This window comes from Pan troglodytes, chromosome Y (assembly GCF_028858775.2).
Source record: "Pan troglodytes isolate AG18354 chromosome Y, NHGRI_mPanTro3-v2.0_pri, whole genome shotgun sequence".
Taxonomy (NCBI): Eukaryota; Metazoa; Chordata; class Mammalia; order Primates; family Hominidae; genus Pan; species Pan troglodytes.
In genome coordinates, this window is record NC_072422.2 from 34,592,501 (window position 1) to 34,616,717 (window position 24,217).

Genomic DNA, 24,217 nt, shown 5'->3' on the forward strand with positions numbered 1-24,217 from the left:
AGGAAAATATTCTGAAAGTACATGGAGGTATTGGCTGCACAGAGGTATGAATGCAATAAACCCCCCTGAGGTATTCCGTTTACAATGATTGATTTCATTATGTAAACCTCACCTTTTTTTTTTTTTTTAAGCGAGAAAAAGAGGGCGGGGCATGGTGGCTCACGCCTGTCATCCCAGCACTTTGGGAGGTTGAGGCGGGTGGATCACCTGAGGTCAGGGGTTCGAGACTAGCCTGGCTAACATGGTGAAACCCCGTCTCTACTAAAAATACAAAAAATTAGCTGGGCGTGGTGGTGGGCGCCTGTAATCCCAGCTACTCGGGAGGCTGAGGCAGGAGAATCACCTGAACCCGGGAGGCGGAGGTTGCGGTGAGCCGAGATCGCACCATTGCACTCCAGCCTGGGCAGCAAGAGCAAAACTCTATCTCAAAAAAAAAAAAAAAAAAAAAAAAAAAGAGAGAGAGCGAGAGAGAAAGAGAAAGACATAAGAAAAAATAACCATGCAATACCCCTTGTCTCACTTCCTCATTCTGGGCTATAAACACTCTTCGCGGGACCCTTTTCGAGCTGCACGGGAATTAGGAGGTTGTCTGTCACGCTCACCGGAAGCAAAGGAAAGGGAGTTTCTGAAACCTCCACCACCAAATACCCAGCTGAGGTGCGGCTGACTGGCTTCCTTCACCCCATGCAACTCACTTCTAAGTAAACACACCTTCATTTGCCGTTTCTAAGCACTCATGCAAATGACTGACGGTCCACATTCCTGCAGGCAGGGTCCAAGTGCATTGACTTCCTGCAGACAAATGCAGAGTGTCCTCCAGCCTGTGACTTTGATGCCAAGGTTCCTGCTGATGCCAGGGTGACAGTGGTTGCAACCCGTGTTCCATGCTGGGTACTCAATGATCTTAGGGTTTGTCCATATTGGGACGGATAAAAGTGGAGCATAAGGATTACACTGTACCATAAGAGAGGGGTGATGGGGGATCAGAGAGAATATTGGGGACCAGAGATATTATTGGGGACAGAGAGAATATTAGAAATCAGAGAGGATAAAGGCCGGGCATGGTGGCTCACGCCTGTCATCCTAGCACTTCGGGAGGCCAAGGCGGGCGGATGACGAGGTCAGGAGATGGAGACCATCCTGGCCAATATAGTGAAACTCCGTCTCTACTAAAATACAAAAATTAGCTGGACGTGGTGGCGCATGCCTGTAAACCCAGGTCTGTAATCCCAGCTACTCAGGAGGCTAAGGCAGGAGAATCCCTTGAACCAGAGAGTTGGAGGTTGCAGTGAGCTCAGATTGCACCGCTGCAGTCCAGCCTGGCGACAGTGTGAGACTCCGACTCAAAAAAAAAAAAAGAAAGAAAAATCAGAGAGGATATTGGGGACCAGGGTGATGATTGGGGGCCAAGGAGATGATTGGGGGCCAAAGAGGTGATTGGGAACCAGGGAGATAATTAGGTACCAAGGAGATGATTGGGGATCAAGGAGATTATTGGGGACAAGGGAAATTATTGGGAACCAGGGACATTTGGGGGTACTATGGAGATTATTGGGGACCAAAGACAATATTAGAAATCAGAGAAAATATTGGGGATGAGGGAGATTATTGTGGATCACGGAGATAATTGGGAGCCAAGAAGATGATTGAGGACCAGAGATAATATTAGAAATCAGACAGAATATTGGAGACCAGGGAGATTATTAGAGAACAAAGAGATGACTGAGGATCAGAGAGAATATTGGGATCAGAGAGATTATTGGGGATCAGGGAGAGGATTGGGGACCGGAGAAATTATTAGGGACCAAGGAGATAATTGAGGATCAGAGATAATATTGGGGATCAGAGAGATTATTGGGGATCAGAGAGATGATTGGGGACCAGGGAGAATATTGGGGATCAGGGAGATTATTAGAGGCTAAGAAGATGATTGGGGACCAGAGAGAATATTAGGGACCAGAGAGACTATTGGGGACCAGAGAGATTATTAGAGACCGAGGAGATGATTGGGGATCAGAGAGAATACTTGGGAACAGAGATAATGTTGGAAACCAGGGACATTATTGGGGTTAAGAAGATGATTGAGGACCAGAGACAATATTAGAGATCAGAGAGAATATTGGAGACCAAGCAGATGACTGGGGACCAGAGAGAATATTGGGATCAGAGAGATTATTGGGGATCAGAAAGATGATTGGGGACCAGAGAGATTATTAGGGACCAAGGACATAATTGAGGATCACAGAGAATATTGGGGACCACAGAGATTATTGGGGGTCAGAAAGATGATTAGGGACCAGAGAGATTATTAGGGACCAAGGTGATAATTGGAGATCAGAGAGAATATTGGGGACCAGAGAGATTATTGGGGACCAGAGAGATGATTGGGGACCAGAGAGATTATTAGGGACCAAGGTGATAATTGGAGATCAGAGAAAATATTGGGGACCAGAGAGATGATTGGGGACCAGAGAGACTATTGGGAACCAGGGAGATTTTTGGGGACCAGAGAGATTATTAGAGATCAAGAAGATGATGGGGATCAGGGAGATTATTAGGGACCAAGTATATGATTGGGGATCCGAGAAAATATTGGGAACCAGGGAGATTTGGGGGAGATCAGAGACAATATTAGAAATCAGAGAAAATCTTGGGGACCAGGGAGGTGATTGGTAACCAGAGAGATGATTAGGGACCAAGGGGATGATTGTGGATCTGAGAGAATATTGGGGAACAGAGATAATGTTAGAAACCAGGGAGGTGATTGGGAGCCAAGAAGATAATTGGGGATTAGAGACAATATTAGAAATCGGAGAGAATATTGGAGACCAAGGAGATGACTGGGGACCAGAGAGAATACTGGGACCAGAGGGATTATTGGGAATCAGAAAGATGATTGGGGACCAGAGAGATTATTGGGAACCAGAGAGAATATTGGGATCAGAGATATTATTGAAGATCGGAGAGAATATTGGGGAGCAGGGAGATTATTGGGGACCAGAGAGAATATTGGGGACCAGAGAGAATATTGGAATCAGAAAGATGATTGGAGACCAGAGAGATTATTAGGGACCAAGGAGATAATTGGAGATCAGAGAGAATATTGGGGAGCAGGGAGATTATTAGGGACCAGAGAGATTATTGGGGACAAGAGAGAACATTGAGACTCAGAGAGAATATTGAGGCTCAGAGAGAATATTGAGATCTCAGAGATTACTGGGGATCAGGGAGGTGATTGGGGACCAGAGAGATTATTAGGGACCAAGGAGATGATTGAGGATCAGAGAGAATACTGGGGAGCCAATAGATTATTGGGGACCAGAGGAATATTGGGGATCAGAAATATTATTGGGGACCAGAGAGATTAGGGACCAAGGAGATGATTGGGGACCACAGAGAATATTGGGGATCTGAGAAAATACTGAGGACCAGGGAGATTACTGGGGGCAGGAAGATTATTGGGGGCCAAGGAGATGATTGGGGATCAGGAAGATTATTGCAGACCAGATAAAATATTGGGGCTTAATGGAAGTATTGGAAATTAGACAGGCTTTGGGAGTTAGGCAGGATTTGGGGGACTAGAGAGATTTTGGGGAACCAGAAAGAGTACTGGAGACTGGAAAGATTATTGTGAACTACAGAGAATATTGAGGATTAGAGAGAATATTGGCGGCCAGGGAGAACCAAACAGATTTGAGGGGACTGGAGAGATTTTAGGGAACCAGAGAGAAGATTGGGGACAAACAAGATGATCAGGGCCCAGCAAGGATATTGAGGATCAGGGAGACCATTGGGCCCAGCAAGAATATTAAAGACCAGAAAGATTTTGGGGAACCAGACAGGTTTTGGGGGATAGGGAGCTTTTGGGGAATCAGAGAATATTACAGACCAGAGAGATTTTTTTTATTATATATATTAAATATTTAATATTTTATTTTATATATATATATATTTGAGATGGAGTCTCGCTCTGTCACCCAGGCTGCAGTGCAGTGGCACGGTCTCAGCTCACTGCAAGCTCCGCCTCCCGGGTTCACGCCATTCTCCTGCCTCAGCCTCCCGAGTAGCTGGGATTACAGGCACCTGCCACCATGCCTGGCTAATTTTTGTATTTTTAGTAGAGACAGGGTTTCACCACGTTGGCCAGGATGGTCTCGAACTCCTGACCTCAGGTGATCCACCCATCTCAGCCTCCCAAAGTGCTGAGATGATGGGCGTGAGCCACCGCGCCCGGCCAAGATTATTTTTATTTATTTTTTATTTTTTTTTGAGATGGAGTTTCGCTGTTGTTGCCCAGGCTGGAGTGCAGTGACGAAATCTCGGCTCACTGCAACCTCCGCCTCCCAGGTTCAAGCAATTCTCCCGCCTCAGCCTCCTGAGTAGCTGGGATTACAGGTGCGCACCACCATGCCCAGCTAATTTTTGTATTTTTAGTAGAGATGGGGTTTCACCATGTTGGCCAGGCTGGTCTCGAACTCCTGACCTCAGGTGGTCTGCCCACCTCAGCCTCTTAAAGCGCTGGAATGACAGGCGTGAGCCACCACGTGTGGCCGAGAGATTACTAAGAACCAGAAAATATTGAGGACCAGGGAGAATATTGGGGGCCAGATATTACTGGAAACCAGAGACACTTGTGAAGATTGAACTTCCCTTAAATCTTCTGAGACCTCGCTTGGGTCTGAGTATGCTTCCTGTTAACATTACCTGGCCCCACAGGCTCAGGCAGAAGGACCCTGACACCAGGCTTCTTCTCTGCCCGAGCTCAACAGACTCACTCACTGCAGATCCTCTTTTCCCACTGAAATTAGTTTCCATTTTGCTCAGAGCCCTCAGATGACTTCCTTAATACCTTCCAGTTCATCCTGAGACTCTGGAGGGTGGAACAGCAGTCTAAGGCCACGTACTGGGGGCTGCCCACAAGGCACACAGAGGCGGACAAGGTTGGGGGTGTTTGTGGGATGGGGCGGGGGCCCAAGCTGAAGGCGGCTACCACAAAGGACCATAGACGAGGTGGTTTAAAAGCCAGACCTTGATTCTCCTGGAGGCTGGACATCAGGTGTGGACAGGGCTGGTTCCTCCTGAGGCCTCTCTCCTGGGCTTGTAGATGCTGTCTCCTCCCTGTGTCCTCACAGGGCCATCCCTCTGTGTGTGTCTGTGCCCTCATCTCCTCCTCTTATGAGATGTCTTAGTCCATCTCAGGCTGCTATCACAGAATACCATAGACTGGGTGGCTTAGAAACAAGAGACATTGATTCTCCCACAGTCCTGGAGCCTGGAAATCCAAGATTAAGGTGTGGGCAGGGGTGGTTCCTCCTAAGGCTTGTCTCTTTGGCTTGTAGATGCTGTTTTCTCCCTGTGTCCTCACAGGGCCATCCCTCTGTGTGTGTCTGTGCCCTCATCTCCTCCTCTTATGAGGTGTCTTAGTCCATCTCAGGCTGCTATCACAGAATACCATAGACTGCGTGGCTTATACACAACAGACATTGATTGTCCCACAGCCCTGGAGGCTGGAAGTCTGAGATCAGTGAATGGGCAGGGCTGGTTCCTCCTGAGGACTCTCTCCTGGGCTTGTAGATGCTGTTTTCTCCCTGTGTCCTCACAGAGTCGTCCCTCTGTGTGTGTCTGTGTCCTCATCTCCTCTTCTTATGAGGTGTCTTAGTCCACTTCAGGCTGCTATCACAGAATACCATAGACTGCGTGGCTTATACACAACAGACATTGATTGTCCCACAGCCCTGGAGGCTGGAGGTCTGAGATCAGTGAATGGGCAGGGCTGGTTCCTCCTGAGGACTCTCTCCCTGGCTTGTAGATGATGTCTTCCCCCTGTGTCCTCACAGGGTCGCCCCTCTGTGTGTGTCTGTGTCCTCATCTCCTCTTCTTATGAGATGTTCTCATCCATTTCAGGCTGCTATCACAGAATACCATAGACTGGGTGACTTATACACAACAAACGTTGATTCCCCCACAGTCCTGGAGCTGGAGGTCTGAGATCCAGGTGTAGGCAGGGCTGATTCCTCCTGAGGCCTCTCTCCGGGACTTGGAGACGCCGTCTTCTCCCTGTGTCCTCACAGGGTCGCCCCTCTGTGTGTGTCTGTGTCCTCATCTCCTCTTCTTATGAGATCTCTTAGTCCATTTCAGGCTGCTGTCACAGAATACCATAGACTGGGTGGCTTAGAAACGACAGACATTGATTCTCCCACAGTCCTGGAGGCTGGAAGTCTGAGATCCAGGTGTGGGCAGGGCTGGTTCCTCCTGAGGCCTCTCTCCTGGGCTTGGAGACGCCGTCTTCTCCCTGTGTCCCCACAGGGTTGTTCTCTGTGCTTATATTTGTGGGAGAGGGGTGAAGAAGGGAGGAATGGAGGGAGGGAGAGAAGGAGGGAGTACATGGATGCTCTGCGGTCTCTTCCTGTTTTTTTTTGTTGTTGTTTTGTTTTTCTGAGGTGGAGTTTCACTCTTTTTGTCCAGGCTGGAGTGCAGTGGTGCAATCTCCGCTCACTGCAACCTCCGCCTCCCAGGTTCAAGCGATTCTCCTTCCTCAGCCTCCCGAGTAGGTGGGATTACAGGTGCCTGCCACCGCGCCCGGCCAATTTTTAGTACTTTTTTTTTTTTTTAGTAGAGACAGGGTTTCGCCATATTGGCCAGGCTGGTCTCGAACTCCTGACCTCAGGTGATCCACCCCCGCCCCCCGCCCCCCGCCCCTCGGCCTCCCAAAGTGCTGGGATTACAGGCATGAGCCACCATGCCTGGCCCTCTTCCTGTTCTTATAAGGAAATTTGTCTCATCATGGAGCATCTCTGCTGTAAACTCATCTCACCCTAATCTCCCCCAAAGCTCTCACCTCCTGACAGCATCCTGAGGTTTAGGGTTGAAACCTATATATTTTGGGGTGATATAAACCTTCAGACAATAGCAGGGAGTAAGAGCCAGAGGGTATAGGATTTCTTTTTGGGGTGATGAAAATATCCTAAATGGCTGGGTACAGTGGCTCATGCCTGCAACCCCAGCACTTTGGGAGGCCAAGGCGGGTGGATCACGTGAGGTCAGGAGTTCGAGACCAGCCTGGGCAACATGGAGAAATCCCATCTCTTCTAAAAATACAAAATTAGCCAGGTGTGATGGCGGGCACCTGTAGTCCCAGCTACTCGGGAAGCTGAGGCAGGGGAATCGCTTGAACCTGGGAGGCGGAGGTTGCGGTGAGCAGAGATTGTGCCATTGCACTCCAGCCTGGGCAACAAGAGCAAAACTGTCTCAAAAAAAAAAAAAAGAAAGAAAATATCCTAAAATAGACTGCGGAGGTGTTTGCACAACTTAACGTTCTAAACCCAATGAACTGTAGATGGCTGAATTGCATGCTATAGGAATTCTATCTCTACAAAGTTGTTTTTATCTTTAAAAAATAATAATAATAAAAGAAAAGAAAAAGGCAGGTTGGGCGCGGTGGCTGATGCCTGTAATCCCAGCACTTTGGGAGGCCAAGGTGGGTGGATTGTTTGAGGTTAGGAGTTCGAGACCAGCCTGGGCAACATGGTGAAACCCCATCTCTACTAAAAATACAAAAATTAGCTGAGTGTGGTGGTGGGTGCCTGTCATCCCAGCTACTCTACTCAGGAGGCTGAGGCAGAAGAATTGCTTGAACCAGGGAAGCTGAGGTTACAGTGAGCTGAGGTAGCATCACCACACTCCAGCCAGGACAACAGAGCAAGTCTCTGTCAAAGGGAAGGGAAGGGGAGGGGAGGGGAAGGGGAGGGGAGAGGAAGAGAGGGGAAGGGGAGGGGGAGGGGGAGGGAAAGGGAAAGGGAGGGAAGGGAAGGAAAGGAAAAGGGAAGGAAAGGGAAAGAGAAGGAAAGGAAAGGAAGGGAAAGGAAGGGAAGGAAAAGGAAGGGAGGGCAGGAAAGGAAAGGGAAGGGAAGGAAGGGAAGGGAAGGGAAAGGAGGGGAGGAAAGGGAAGGGAAGGGAAAGGAAAAGGAAGGGAAGGGAGGGAAGGGAAGAGAAGGGAAAGGAAGGGAAGGGAAGGGAGGGGAGGAAAGGGAAGAGAAGGGAGGGAAGGGAAAGGAAAAGGAAAGGAAAAGGAGGGGAAGGGAGGGGAGGGAAGGGAAGAGAAGGGAAAGGAAGGGAAGGGAAGGGACAGGAGGAAAGGGAAGGGAAGGGAGGGAAGGGAAAGGAAAAGGAAAAGGAAAGGAAAAGGAGGGGAAGGGAGGGAAGGGAAGGGAAGGGAAGAGAAGGGAAAGGAAGGGAAGGGAAGGGAGGGGAGGAAAGGGAAGGGAAGGGAGGGAAGGGAAAGGAAAAGGAAAAGGAAAAGAAAAGGGAAGGGAAGGAAAGGAAAGAAATGGAAAGGAAAGGAAAAGGAAAAGGAAAGGAAAGGGGCGGGTGTCCATACCAAGCACAGAACCCAGCTATGGTAGGCAGAGAGAAGAGCCAGCCTGAGCAGACATCAGGATTAAACAGAATTGTACTTACCTGTGCAGGTGTTGGATGCGGGAAGATAATCCATCTTGGTTTGCCCTGGATTTATAAGGTATTTTCAGGACACAAGAACTTCAGGGCTAAAAGTGGGACAATTAAAGGAAAATGGGCACAAGTTGTTAGGCTCTGGGTAGTGGATTCAATGGTGCGTACCTGCAAAAGACAGGACCATGTCCTAACCCCCTGGAACCTGGAAACAGGCCTTTGTTTGCTGAAAAAGTCTTTGAAGATGTGATTTAAGGGTTTGGGATGAGATCATCCTGGATTAGGGTGGGCCCAAAATCCAATGACAGGTTCACTTCTGAGAGACAGAAGAGGAGACACAGACACAGAGGAGGAGGCCATGGGGAGACAGAGGCAGAGACTGGAGTGATGGGGCCACAAGCCCAGGGATGCCTGGAGCCCCCAGGAGCTGGGAGAGGCAGGAAGGATCCTCCCTTAGAGCCTCCCAGAAGGAACTGGATACAATTGTAGTGGATTGAATAGTGGCCACCAGAAACATCTGTCCATATCCTAATGCTCAGAGTCTGTAAGACCTTATTTGGAAATAGGGTCTTTGCAGATGTGATTAAGTTAAGGACCTTGAGATTGGATCATTCTGGATTAGAGTGGGCCCAAAATCCAATGACAGCTGTCCTTGTAAGAGACAGAAGAGGAGACACAGACACAGAGGAGAAGGCCACGTGGAGACAGAGGCAGACACTGGAGTGATGCGGCCACAAGCCCAGGATGCCTGGAGCCCCCAGGAGCTTGGAGAGGCAGGAGGGATCCTCCCCTAGAGCCTCCACAGGGAGGATGGTTGATATGGTTTGACTATATCCCCACCCAAATCTCACCTGGAATTGTAATAATCTTCACGGGTCTATGTTTATTGCAGCACTATTTACAAAAGCAAAGACTTGGGACCAATCCAAATGCCCATCAATGATAGACTGGATAAAAAAAAAAGTGGCACATAGACACAATGGAATACTATGCAGCCATAAAAAAGGATGAGTTCATATCCTTTGCAGGGACATGGATAAAGCCAGAAAGTCACTCTCAGCAAACTAACACAAGAACAGAAAATGAAATGCCGCAAGTGGGAGTTGAACAATGAGAACACACAGACACAGGGAGGGGAACATCACACACCGGGGCCTGTTGGGGGCTGGGGGGGCAAGGGGAGGGAGAGCATTAGGACAAATACCCAATGCATGTGGGGCTTAAAACCTAGACAATGGGTTGACAGGTGCAGCAAACCACCATGGCACACGGATACCTATGCAACAAACCTGCACGTTCTGCACATGTATTTCACAACTTAAAGTAAAATTAAATAATAATAATAATAATAATTTCCACATGTGAAGGGCAGGACCAGGCAGAGATAATTGAACCTTATGGGCAGTTTTCTCCCATACTGTTCCTGTGAGAGTAAATAAGTCTCAGGAGATCTGATGGTTTTATAAAGGGGACTTTCCCCTTTTCTCTTGCTTGCCACCATGTAAGACATGACTTTGCTCCTCCTTTGCCTTCCGCCATGATTGCGAGGTCTCCCCAGCCATGTGGAACTGTGAGTCCATTAAACCTCTTTCCTTTATAAATTACCCAGTCTTGGGTATGTCTCTTTTTTTTTTTTTTGGAGATGGAGTCTTACTCTGTTGCCCAGGCTGGAGTGCAGTGGCATGATCTCAGCCCACTGCAACCTCCACCTCCCAGGTTCAAGCGATTCTCCTGCCTCAGCCTCCCGAGTAGCTGGGATGACAGGTACCCACCACCACGCCTGGCTAATTTTTGTATTTTTAGTAGAGATGGGGTTTCACCATGTTGGCCAGGATGGTCTCAAACGCCTGACCTCAGGTGAACCACACACCTCGGCCTCCCAATGCGCTGGGATTACAGGCTTGAGCCACTGCACCCAGCCAGGTATGTCTTTATTAGCAGCGTGAGAACAGACTAATGCCATGGGCCAGCCTGCACCTTAATCTCAGACTCTTCACCTCCAGGACTGGGAGATGATGAATTTCTGTTGTTTAAGTACCCCCAGTGTGGGGTCATTATTTGCTATACCCCCAGGACACTCTTACACAGGAGACCCTGGACAGGAGACCCCCCCCCCAGCCTGGGAGCCTCTTCTCTTTGCTTACATATCTGGTATGATGAGCCCTGGACCAAGGAGCTAGGAAAAAAGGCAGAGGAGCAGGTGGGCCCCCATATCACCGAAGGCAGAACACTTGCTCACCTGGAATTCCAGAAGGACACACCTGGCCATTGTGGGTGTTGTCAGCGAGTGATGTGGGACAGACGAGAGGACTCAGATGAGGGAAGTTATAAGGCAGGAGGCCATGTGTCAATCAGGAAGAACTCTCAGACAACAGACAGCTAAGAGAATCGTGTCTGGAGCCCCAGAAGGGACCCAGCTGGCCATCCGTAGACATGCCGTTGAAGGCAAGTGCTCAGTGCCATCAAGAGAATGGAAGGTGTCAACTTAAAAGCATGAGATTGGTTGGGCAAGGTGTCTCCTGTCTTTCACCCCAGTGCTTTGGGAGGTTGAAGTAGGAGGACAGTTTGAGCCCAGGAGTTGGAGGCTGCAGTGGGCTGTGATCACACCACCGCATTCCAGCCTGGGTGACAGACCGAGATCTCATCGCTAAAAGAAAAAAAAATGACAAGATGTACACATTTGGAGAGGAGAGCTTGATTTGTATAGCCTAACAGGCTGGGAAATGTAGCCTCTGGCAGAGACTAAAAGTAGACATTTCGAAGGAGAAAAGACAGAGATGGGAATTCATGTTGAATGAGATGACCAAGCATACTTGTATTCAACGGGTTACAGGAGGAGCTATGAATTTTAATGAAGGGCATCCTGACACGTGGATACGGGACAAACATGCATGTGGCAGAAGTTCCACATTCACTTGGGGGTAGAGACTTTTAACCTTTCATGTGCCACAATGAGGCTGTCTATATCAAAAGGTGTTTTCTTTTTTTCTTTTCCTTTTCTTTTTGAGACAGAGTCTCACTCTGTCGCCCAGGCTGGAGTGCAGTGGTGCGATCTTGGCTCACTGCAACCTCCGCCTTCCAGCTTCATGCCATTCTCCTGCCTCAGCCTCCTGAGTAGCTGGGACTACAGGCACCTGCCACCACAGCTGGCTAATTTTTTTGTATTTTTTAGTAGAGATGGGGTTTCACTGTGTTAGCCAGGATGGTCTCAATCTCCTGACCCCGTGATCCACCCGCCTTGGCCTTCCAAAGTGTTGGGATTACAGGCAGGAGCCACTGCGCCTGGCCTCTTTTCTTTTTCTTTTTGAGACGGAGTCACACTCTGTTGCCCAGGCTGGAGTGCAGTGACGCGATCACGGCTCACTGCAACCTCCGCCTCCCAGGTTCCAGCAATTCTCCTGCCTCAGCCTACTGAGTAGCTTGGATTACAGGTGCACGCCACCGTGCCTGGCTTAATTTTTGTGTTTTTAGTAGAGATAGGGTTTCACTGTGGTCGCCAGGCTGGTCTTGAACTCCTGACGTCAAGTGATCCACCCATCTCAGCCTCCCAAAGTGCTGGTATTACAGGCATGAGCCACTGCGCCTGGCTGTCAAAAGGGGCTTCCAGAACAGAGAGGCACTGAGTGTGCAGCCTCTGTCAACCATCCAGAACTAGCCCATTGTCAGAGTCTCTTACCAGGAGAAAGTGGCTGAAATTAATCTCTTGTGCAATCAAAGTTGTAGTTATGGCTGGTGGAGCAGGAGATCCGTGAGTGAGCATCTGTGAGCTGGACAAGCTTCACCAGTTTTCATATTGTTCATCTCCAAGCCAGGGCTTGTTCAGCTGCTAGAGAAAAACAAAAAGCTTGTATTAGTGAGGACACTGGTGGTGTTCCTCACAGCTACTCTCCCAGAGTAGTGAGTCCATCACGCTCTAAGCCAGGTGTAGACAGATAGATGAATAGATATAGCTATTCGATGATTGATAGATATTGAGATAGACGGATGAATAGATTAGATGATAGATGATTGATAGCTAGCTATTGAGATAGATAGGTAATACATAGATATAGTTGACAGATTGACAGATATTGAGACAGATAGGTGGTAGATGATAGATGTATAAAGATGATAGATGAGATAGATAGATAGATGATAGATAGAGGATAGTTAGATACATGGTAGATACAATGAATGGATAGATACATAGATGGTAGAATAGATGGATGGATGGATGGATGCATAGATAATATTTACATAGATGGATGGATACATAGATACATAGATGATAGATAGAGAAGATAGATAGATACATACATAGATAGATAGAATGGATAGATACATAGATACATAGATGGTAGATAGATAATAGAGATAGATAGATAGATAGATAGACAGATAGATAGAATGGATGGATACATAGATGATAGATAGATACATAGATAGATACATAGATAGAATAAATGGATGGATGGATGGATGGATGGATAGATAAATACATACAGGATAGACAGATGGATGAATAGATGGATAGATACATACATGATAGATAGATAATAGATACATGATAGATACAATGAATGGATGGATACATAGATACATAGATGATAGAATAGATGGATGGATGGATGGATGGATGGATAGATGGATGAATGGATGGATGGAAGGATGGATGGATACATAGATGATAGACACATACATGGATGGATAGATACATAGATGATAGATAATAGAGATAGATAGAACAGATGAATGGATGGATGGATAGATAAATACATACAGGATAGATGGATGAATAGATGGATAGATACATACATGATAGATAGATAATAGATACATGATAGATACAATGAATGGATAGATACATAGATACATAGATGATAGAATAGATGGATGGATGGATGGATAGATGGATGGATGAATGGATGGATGGAAGGATGGATGGATGGATACATAGATGATAGACACATACATGGATGGACAGATACATAGATACATAGATGATAGATAGATAATAGAGATAGATAGATAGATAGATAGATAGATAGATAGATAGATAGATAGATAGAATAGATGGATGGATGGATGGATGGATGGATGGATGGATGGATGGATGGATAGATGGATGGATGGATAGATAAATACATACAGGATAGATAGATGGATGAATAGATGGATAGATACATAGATGATAGATGGATAGATAGATAGATGGCTAGACAGACAGATACATAGATGATAGAGAGATAAATAGATGGATGGCTAGATAGGTAGATACATAGATGGATACATAGATAACCAATATACAGAGTCTCTCATGTGGGGATAACCGATATGTGGAGTTTCTCAGCCTCAGCACTGCTGACATTTTGGGGCTGGATGACACTCTGTGGCAGGGCCGTCCCGTGCAGTGTAGTGTGTTGAACGGTGTCCCTGGGCTGCACCCACCAGATGCCAGGAGCTCCTCCACCCTGTCGTGACAGCCAGAGATGTCGCTGCTGCCCAGCGTCCCCTGGGGACCACAGTGGCCCCAGTTGAAAACCTTTGATCAACACTCAGCCTGGTTAATGGCAGCATGAACGCCACCTCCCCAGCTGACTGCCTGCAGCTCTGCCAGCCCCTGGGGCTTTCCATGGTTTTAGAGACACTCAGCAATACTGCCAGAACATCAGAGTCTTTTGTGAGGAATCTTATGTAACCTGCCCTAGGCCATTGCTGGATTTTTCCCCTAAACCCACATGTCGGGGGGACAGGGGCATCGTGATGAGAGGTCATCAGGCACACGCCATACGGGGTGAAAGAGGTGGGGTAGGCGGCAGGGAGGTCTCCTGAGGGATGGCGGTGTGGGTCCCGCCTGGTCCCGCCCGGCTGCAAAGACGTGGGGTGTGTGTTGAGTGCCAGACGGGGCTGGCTTGATTCAGGCGTGCCTTTACATGTTATCAGCCGTGGGTCTGACCACGGCCATGCCATGACCTAATAGCTAACCTCAATTTCCTCTTCTGTCAAGTGAGAAAAACCTTTACTTTCCCTCCCGTCACCACAGGGGTGGTGTACCCAGAAGCAGGCTCAAACTCAACATGAAGCTACTCATGAGTGTGGCATGGAGACACGGGAAGTCAGGCAGGGGGGCGGAAATCGCGCGTCGCCAACAGGAGGGGCCGGCACGTGGGGACTCTGCCGGGTGCTGTGACTGGGTACCGTCACGGCCCCGAGCCTCAGTTTAGCAATCCACACAACAGGTATGTCGCCAGTACTGCAGGGACTCATGAGCTACCCCAGCTCCGAACCACCGTCGGCGGTCACCGGGGATATGAGTGACAGCTTTTCTGGCTCAGTGATGATTTTCAGCTAGGAAGGCTTGGGTGGGGTCCTGGCGTGTCTCCTGGGACAACTCATCCAACGAGAGACTCATCCAACGAGAGATGAGGTTGACTTTTTTCCAGGACTCAGGAAGTAGTGGGTGCTGACTGCCAGGTGTTCAAGGACAATGTGGAATGTCAGGTCTCATCTCGTCCGGTGAAATCTAGGGAACTTCATCTTGGACACTCACAGAGAGAGCAAGTGAGGACGCCTGCCCTGATCATGCCTCTGAACTTACACCCTCCTTGCTTGGCTCAGAGGCAGCTGGGGGGTTGCCTGTACGCAAGGGCTTCAGGAGGCTTTTGGAAACAGTAGACCACAGAACTTTTGGGCCCATGAGGACTCCGATTTGAACAAACAGGGACCTGATACCTTGAAACTTGACCAGGTCTGAGTTATTCTTGGTGGCCAGCTCCTAGGACCCCTGAATCCATGTCGCTTCCAACTAAATTGCATCTTAATTTTAGCCATGGGGACTCCTAGGACCCGTCCATTGCCTACAGAAATGAAAATGGCCAGAAAGTGGCCGGGCACGGTGGCTCATGCCTGTCATCCCAGCACTTTGGGAGGCCTAGGTGGGCGGATCACGAGGTCAGGAGATCGAGACCATCCTGGCTAACATGGTGAAACCCCGTCTCTACTAAAAATACAAAAATTAGCCAGGCGTGGTGGAGGGCGCCTGTAGTCCCAGGTACTCGGGAGGCTGAGGCAGAAGAATCACTTCAACTGGGGAGGCAGAGGTTGTAGTGAGCCAAGATTGCGTCACTGCACTCCAGCCTGGGTGACAGAGCAAGACTCCATCTCAAAAAAAAAAAAAAAAGAAAGAAAGAAAGTGGCCAGCAAGTGACAAATGTCCAAAATGTCCAGGGTCCCTCTGAGTCACCGAGCTCATGGTGATGTCGTCAAGATTCTGGTCAACGTGGTAGACACATCTTTACATCCAAACACCTCTCTCTCTCCTCTGCCTTCTTTCTTTCCTGGACTCCTGATACCCCCAGCTCAGGGCTGAAAAGGAAGCGTTTTCTCAATGGAAAGGACCAAGAGGCAGTCTTCTCCCAGAAGAGACATCTCCATCTATAGCCTGGTGGGCCACACCAGTTCTGTCTAGAAGGACACAAACTTCTGTCTTCTTTTGTCTACCCAATTAGCCTCCTGGCTCATCTTAGAAGGGGAAGGGCACAGGGGAGCATGTTTTAAGAAGGAAATTAAGCATCAGGCATGGTGGCTCACACCTGTCATCCCAGCAGTTTGGGAGGCTCAGGCAGGCGGGTCGTCTAAGTTCAGGAGTTCGAGACCAGCCTGGCCAACATGGCAAAACCCCGTCTCTACTAAAAATACAAAAATTAGCCAGGTGTGGTGGCGGGTGCCTGTAATCCCAGCTACTAGGGAGGCTGAGGCAGGAGAATCACTTGAACCTGGGAGGCAGAGCTTGCAGTGAGCCAAGACTGTGCCACTGCACTCCAGCCTGGGTGACGGAGTGAGACTCTGTGTCAAAAAAAAAAAAAAAAAAAAGAAGAGGGAAATTAAGATGCTTTGTTCAATGTAAAAAAGATATTCTTTTGTTACAAAGTTTAGAAATGGGAAATGATTTTTAAAAATGCAATACTCAAGGAATTTTACACAGGGGTAGAAATGGAAACTATTTGCAAGTCCTCCTCCTGGATTTTTTTGTTTTTTGTTTTTTGTGTTTTATTGTTTGTTTGTTTTTGAGACACAGTCTTGCTCTGTTGCCCAAGCTGGAGTGCAATGGCGCCATGTCGGCTCACTGCACCCTCCGCCTCCCTGGTTCAAGCGATTCTCCTGCCTCAGCCTCCCGAGTAGCTGGGATGACAGGCGCCTGCCACCACACCCAGCTAAGTTTTGTATTTTGAGTAGAGATGGAGTTTCACCATGTTGGCCAGGCTGGTCTGCAACTCCTGACCTCAGGTGATCGACCCGCCTCGCCCTCCCAGAAGGCTTTTTGTATCTTCCTAAGCTAGTGGATAATATTCTGAAATTGTTGATGAGACACCTAGCTTCATCTTCAGTTGTCTGCAGACACTCATCCAGTGCCTCCGTGTGGAGTGGTTCCATTTTTCAGCCCTGTCCTTGCTGGCCACGAGGAAACTCAGTCCATGGACACTATCTGTGGTCATTAAGACGCCAAGGCCAACGGAAAGGCCAGTGACGAGTCCCTCTGTTGCTTCCTTCTCAGAAAGATAAAGATCTGCTTTCCACAGTCTCATCCGTTTTTGTGATGGGCAAGTGGCCAGAGTACCACGTCAGTCACAGAAACCCAGCTCAGGCCCTCTGAGACGCCCTGATTCACGTTTCCAATTTGAGGTTGAGCATGAGATTTTCTTCCTTTTTTTTTGAGACGGAGTCTCGCTCTGTCACCCAGGCTGGAGTGCAGTGGTGCGATCTCGGCTCACTGCAACCTCTGCCTCCCGGGTTCACGCCATTCTCCTGCCTCAGCCTCCCGAGTAGCTGGGACTACAGGCGCCCGCCACCACTCCCGGCTAATTTATTTTTGTATTTTTTTTAGTAGAGACAGGGTTTCACCGTGTTAGCCAGGATGGTCTCGATCTCCTGACCTCGTGATCCACCCGCCTCGGCTTCCCAAAGTGCTGGGATTACAGGCGTGAGCCACCACGCCTGGCCAATGCCCGGCTAATTTTTGTATTATTAGTAGAGACAGGGTTTCAGCATGTTGGCCAGGCTGGCCTCGAACTCCTGACCTCAGGTGATCCGCCCGCATCAGCCTCCCAAAGTGCTGGGATTACAGGCGTGAGCCACAGCACCCGGCCTAATTTTGTATTTTTAGTAGAGATGGGATTTCACCATGTTGGCCAGGCTGGTCTCAAACTCCTGACCTCAAGTGATCCACCTGCCTCACTCAGACTCCCAAAATGCTGGGATGACAGGCCTGAGCCACTGCACCCAGCCTGATCAGTTTTGACCCCAGAGAACATTTCAACAGAGGAAAGTTTCCAGCATGTGGGATCCTTATGGTAGCAGGAAGTGAAACCTGTGTTTAAATTTCAACACATGAACTGTTTTGCTGTCATGAGGTGGACAGGGTCACCACTACAAGGCCTTCAAATCCAGGTCTACATCACATCAGGAGGCAATAAGATTGAAACAGAAGCTTCAAGGAGGGCAAAGAAGCATGTGGAATTCCCAAATCTTTTTTTTTTTGAGACAGAGTCTTGGTCTGTTGCCCAGGCTGGAGTGCAGTGGCGCCATCTTGGCTCACCGCAACCTCCGCCTCCCGGGTTCCAGCGACTCTCCTGCCTCAGCCTCCCAAGTAGCTGGGACTACAGGCGCCTGCCACCACACCCGGCTAATTTTTGTATTTTTAGTAGAGACGGGGTTTCATCATATTGGCCAGGCTGGTCTCGAACTCCTGACCTCATGATCTGCCCGCCTCGGCCTCCCAAAGTGCTGGGATTACAGGCGTGAGCCACCACGCCCAGCAGAATTCCCAAATCTTTAAAGACAGTTCCTTTACAGGTTATTTAAGTGGATAATTGCCTGTAAAACACCAACATGATTAGAGTCTATTCGGTTCCTCCAGAACAGTAACAAAGCAGCTGTGTTTTGTTTTTCTTGTTTTTTGTTTTGTTTGAGACTAAGTCTCACCCAGGCTGGAGTACCGTGGCATGATCTCAGCTCACTGCAACCTCTGCCTCCCGGGTTCAAGTGATTCTCCTGCCTCAGCCTCCTGATTAGCTGGGACTACAGGCGCCCGCCACCATGCCCAGCTAATTTTTGTATTTTTAGCAGAGATGGGGTTTTGCCATATTGGCCAGGCTGTTCTCGAACTCCTGTCCTCAGATGATCCACCCGCCTCGGCCTCCCAAAGTGCTGGGATGACAGGTGTGAGCCACCACACCTGGCTAATTTTTGTATTTTTAGTAGAGACGGGGTTTACCATGTTGGCCAGGCTGGTCTCGAACCCCCAACCTCAGGTGATCTGCCCGCCCTGGCCTCCCGAAGTGCTGGGATGACAGGTGTGAACCACTATGCCCGGCTGGCAGTTGTATTTTAAGTAACAAAGCTCGTGGCATGTCAGAAAGTGACTGCATCTTTCAAATTTGTTCGGTAGCAACGTTAAAATTATTTTAGGGGTGCAGAGACAAAGCCATTTCTGTGAGTCCCCTGAGGCTGACACAAAAAATGCCGCAAACTGGGGACTTCGACAACAGGAATTTACTTTCTTACAGTTCCGGGGGCCAGAAGTCTGAGATCAAAATGTCTCAGGTCCGTGCTCCCTCAAGGAGCTCTAGGGGAGGGTCCTTCCTGTCTCTCCCAGCTCCTGGGGGCTGCAGGCATCCCTGGGCTTGTGGCCGCATCACTCCAGTCTCTGCCTGCATCTCCATGTGGCCTTCTCCTTTGTGTCTCCTCCTCTGTCTCTAACAAGGGCACCTGTCATTAGATTTAGGGGACACCCTACTCCAGGATCATCTCACCTCAAGGTCCTTCACCTAATTACATCTGCAGAGAACCTATTTCCAAATCCGGTCTCATTCCAGGTCCTGGGCTTTAGGTTGTGGACAGATCTTTCTGGGGGCCACTGTTCCATCCAGTATAATTATATTCAGTTCCTTCCAGGGTTCTAGGGGAGGGTCCTTCCTGTCTCTCCCAGCTCCTGGGGGCTCCAGGCATCCCTGGGCTTGTGGCCGCGTCATTCCAGGCTCTGTCTCCGTCTCCACGTGGCCTTCTCCTCTGTGTCTGTGTCTCCTCTTCTGTCTCTTAGAAGGACACCTGTCATTGCATTTAAGGCCCACCCAGACAATGCAGGATTATTTTCTCTCAAGATCCACAACGGAATGAATCTGCAAAGACCCTCTTTTCCAAATGAAACCCCTTCCCCAAATAGCAGGGCTCAGGACACGGACATATCTCTGGGGGCCACCATCCAACCCAGCATGGGAGGCCCCCGATGTGGGTTTGCAGGTGGGGAAGGCTGCTGAGAGTAGGGACAGGGGCGGCTCACGTGGCAGCCAGCACAGACGCTCTTCGGCAAAGCGTGTTGCAGGGAGGCAAACAGGGTCCCCAGAGAGTCAGTAGAAAGAGGAACCTGGCTCGCAGTGGGGTCCTGTCCCTGGCTGAGTGTCACCAACACTCACTCTGTGTTCGAAGTGGGGGAGGGAGGGGAGGAGGTTTGCCACCCCCACCCCTGCCCCCCGGGAGGACATGACCAAAACAGAGATAAGCAAATCCATGTTCTTGCTCGTGTATCTTCAGTGATGTGGTCCCACTCCTCAGAAACCTAGACAGGACTTTACTTCCAAATAGAAAGATGAGGCCAGGCGTGGTGGCTCACGTCTGTCATCCCAGCACTTTGAGAGGCCGAGGCGGGCGGATCACCTGAGGTCAGGAGTTCAAGACCAGCCTGGCCACCACGGTAAAACCCTGTGTCTACTAATAATACAAAAATGAGCTGGGTGTGGTGGCACATGCCCGTAGTTCCAGATATTCAAGAGGCCGAGGCAGGAGAATCATTTGAACCCGGGAGGCGGAGGTTGCAGTGAGGCAAGATCACAGCGCTGCACTCCAACCTGGGTGACAGAGCAAGATTTCATCTCAAAAAAAAAATAATAATCAAAATGAAAACTCGCCGGGTGTGGTGGCTCATGCCTGTAATCCCAGCACTTTGGGAGGCCGAGACAGGCAGATCACAAGGTCCAGATATCGAGACCATCCTGGCTAACACGGTGAAACCCCATCTCTACTAAAAATACAAAAAATTAGCTGGGCGTGGTGGCAAATGCCTGTAATCCCAGCTACTCGGGAGGCTGAGGCAGGAGAATCACTTGAACCCGGGAGATGGAGGTTGCAGTGAGCCAAGATCGCACCACTGCACTCCAGCCTGGGCAACAGAGTGAAACTTTGTCTCAAATAATAATAATAATAATAAATAAAAATGAAAACTAAGACGGGGCAATATAGTGAGACCCCTATGTCTACAAAAATAAATAATTAGCCAGCCATGGTGGTGTGCACCTGTGGTCCCAGCTGCTCAGGAGGCTGAGGTGGGAGGATCGGTTCAGGCCAGGAAGTTGAGGTTGCAGTGAGCTATATAATGTCACCATGGCACTCCAGCCTGGGGCAACAGAGCAAGACCTTATGTCTCCATAAATAAATACAGAAAAATGAAAGTGAAAATGAAAACGCATCAGAAAGTCAAACACAGGCCAAAAGTCTGCAAAGCACCATCACAGGGATGCACAGAGTGCTTCCAGGGGTCTGATATTTACGTCCCTTGAAGTCGGACCGAAAAGATTCAGATGTAAGCCTGGACATGGTATCTGAGAAGACACAGCCACCTCCTTCCAAGACGTAGTTCACAAGAGGGCCCTGGGACTCCCCGGCCAGCTCTGTGAGCTTTGGAAGATGGGCGTAGAGTCTGTCACAGGAAGGAAGGCTGGATAGCAGCCCTGTGGTAAAGTTAAAAGGTCAGGCTTAAAAATCCCCACCTCTCCCAGGACAGAACCGAGAGATTCAGGCCACCCTGGGCCAGACAGGCGGCCCCAGCTGCTTGGCCTGGAAAACCACCCAGGGGATTGTAATGGGTCATTTCCCTCTGGCGGGGAGGTTGTGTCTTTCACACCCTGTCTCCCAGAGCCTCGGAGCCTGGGTGCTGCGGGGGCTTTCCTGGTTTTAGCACCCAAAATCCTACGTCCACGGCAGCCCATTGGTCGTCACAAACAGGGCCGGGGGTGGCGGCGGCTCAGAGCAATGGGCCTCTGTTGACTTCTAAAGAATTAACGTGGCCAGGCGCAGGGCCTCCCGCCTGTAATCCCAAGACTTTGGGAGGGCAAGGTGGGAGGATCACCTGAGGTCAGGAGTTCGAGACCAGCCTGGCCAACATTTAGTAGAAACCCCGTCTCTATCAAAAATACAAAAATTAGCTGGGTGTGGTGGCGTGTACCTGGAATCCCAGCTACTCGGGAGGCTGAGGCAGGAGAATCACTTGAACTCGGGAGGCAGAGGTTGCAGTGAGCTGAGATCACACCACTGCACTCCAGCCTAGATGACAGAGTGAGGCTCCGTCTCAAAAAACAAAAAAAAAATTAGCTGGGCATGGTGGTGCACGCCTGTAGTCCCAGCTACTTGGGAAGCTGAGGTGGGAGGATCACTAGAACCCAGGAGTTCAAGGCTGCTGTGAGCCATGATTGTGCCAATGCACTCCAGCCTGGGCAAGAGAGTGAGACCCTACCTCAAAATAAGTACATAAATAAGAGAATAAGAAAACAATTACATTAACAATAACACCAAAAAGAATAAAACACTTAGAAATTAATCGTGAAAGTAGATTTGTACACCGAAAACTAAAAAAAAACATTAAAAAACAAAAACAGGCCGGGCGCGGTGGCTCACGCCTGTCATCCCAGCACTTTGGGAGGCCGAGGTGGGCGGATCATGAGGTCAGGAGATCGAGACCATCCTGGCTAACACGGTGAAACCCCATCTCTACTAAAAATACAAAAACTTAGCCGGGCGTGGTGGCGGGCACCTGTGGTGCCAGCTACTCGGGAGGCTGAGGCAGGAGAATGGCATAAACCCGGGAGGCGGAGCTTGCAGTGAGCTGAGATCACACCACTGTACTCCAGCCTGGGCCACAGAGCGAGACTCCGTCTCAAAAAGAAAAACAAAACAAAACAAAACAAAAAAAAGACTCAAAAAATTAGAGATATAAATAAATAGAAAGACATCCCAGGTTGCCTCTTGTCTTGTTCCCAAGTTACTTACGGCTCTGTTTTGGGGAAATCATTTAGAGAGTTTTGGTCAGGTTGTTTGAATGTAGTATTTTTAATTATAGGGTTTTTTTGTTTTGTTTTGTTTTTATTTCTTTTTTTTCTTATTAATACGTTTCACCTAATGACACATTTCCCATAAGTTATAGTTTTAATATACGCAGTAAATACATAGTACGTGAAACATTGTATTAAAGTTTGGGCGTAAGAGATGATCTGGTGATAGTTTTCAGGAACGTAACCAGTAAGTGTGGCAAGCATTACCTCATGCATAAGAAAAGGCCAGGGCCACCAGGCATGGTGGTTCACGTCTGTAACCCCAGCATTTTGGGGGCCAAGGCAGGAGGATCACCTGAGGTCAGGAGTTCGAGATCAGCCTGGCCAACATGGTGAAACCCCGTCTCTACTAAAAATATAAAAATTGGCCGGGCGTGGTGGCTCACACCTCGTGTAATCCCAGCTACTCAGGAGGCTGAGGCAGGAAAATTGCTTGAACCTGGGAGGCAGAGGTTTCAGTGAACCGAGATCGTGCCATTGCACTCCAGCCTGGGGGACAAGAGCGAAACTCTGTCTCAAAAAAAAAAAAAAAAAGAAAAGAAAAAGAAAAAGAAAAAAAGAGAGGGTTGGGTGCAGGGGCTCGCGCCTGTAATCCCAGCACTTTGGAAGGCTGAGGCGGGTAGATCACAAGATCAGGAGTTCAAGATCAGCCTGGGCAACATGGTGAAACCCTGTCTCTACTAAAAATACAAAAATTAGCTAGGCGTTATGGCACGCACCTGTAATCCCAGCTACTCAGGAGGCTGAGGCAGGAGAATCGCTTGAACTCAGGAGGCGGAAGTTGCAGTGAGCCAAGATCGTGCCACTGCACTCCAGCCTGGGTAACAAGAGCGAGACTCCATCTCAAAAAATAACAGAGGGCCAGGTGCGGTGGCTCGCACCTGTCATCCCAGCACTTTGGGAGGCTGAGGAGGGCGGATCACAAGATCAGGAGTTCGAGACCAGGAGTTCAAGATCAGGAGTTCAGCCTGGACAACACGGTGAAACCCCATCTCTACTAAAAATACAAAAATTAGCCGGGCGTGGTGGCACGTGCCTGTAATCCCAGCTACTCAGGAGGCTGAGGCAGGAGAATCGCTTGAACCCGGGAGGCAGAGGTTGCAGTGAACCAAGTTTGCGCCACTGCACTCCAGCCTGGGTGACAAGAGGAAAACTCCGTCTGAAAAAAAAAAATACAGAGTTGGCTGTTGCAGGTCCCATAGTGTTGGGAGGTCACCTCTTGGGGGCTGTAACCAAGATGGGCTGGCCCTCTTCAAGTTTTCTTTCTTTCTTTTTTTTTTTTTTTTGAGACGGAGTCTCGCTCTGTCGCCCAGGCTGGAGTGCAGTGGCGCAATCTTGGCTCACTGCAAGCTCCACCTCCCAGGTTCATGCCATTCTCCTGCCTCAGCCTCCCGAGTAGCTGGGATTACAGGCACCCGTCACCACGCCCGGCTAAATTTTTGTATTTTTAGTAGACACAGGGTTTCAGCATGTTGGCCAGGATGGTCTCGATCTCCTGACCTCGCGATCTGCCCGCCTCGGCCTCCCAAAGTGCTGGGATGACAGGCGTGAGCCACCGCGCCCGGCCTCGTCAACAGTTTTCTAACACTGTGGGTGCTGTTTAAAGTTCAGGAGCAGCTTGAGTCTGCAGG

General features: G+C 49.1%; 1 protein-coding gene across 3 annotated transcripts in view; it reads left to right on the plus strand.

Moving 5' to 3' along the window:
• Positions 1-24,217, plus strand: part of P2RY8 (P2Y receptor family member 8) — a 75,874-nt gene that overhangs the window by 15,100 nt on the left and 36,557 nt on the right. Inside the window, exon 1 of one of the 3 annotated variants that reach the window (XM_063805055.1) lies at positions 15,605-15,871. The exons of the other annotated variants lie outside the window; for them this stretch is intronic. Within the exon in view, the coding sequence (XP_063661125.1) occupies positions 15,815-15,871 (57 nt within the window). The 5' untranslated portion in view covers positions 15,605-15,814. Of the gene's footprint in view, positions 1-15,604; positions 15,872-24,217 lie in introns of those variants that run through there. 3 annotated transcript variants of the gene reach the window in all.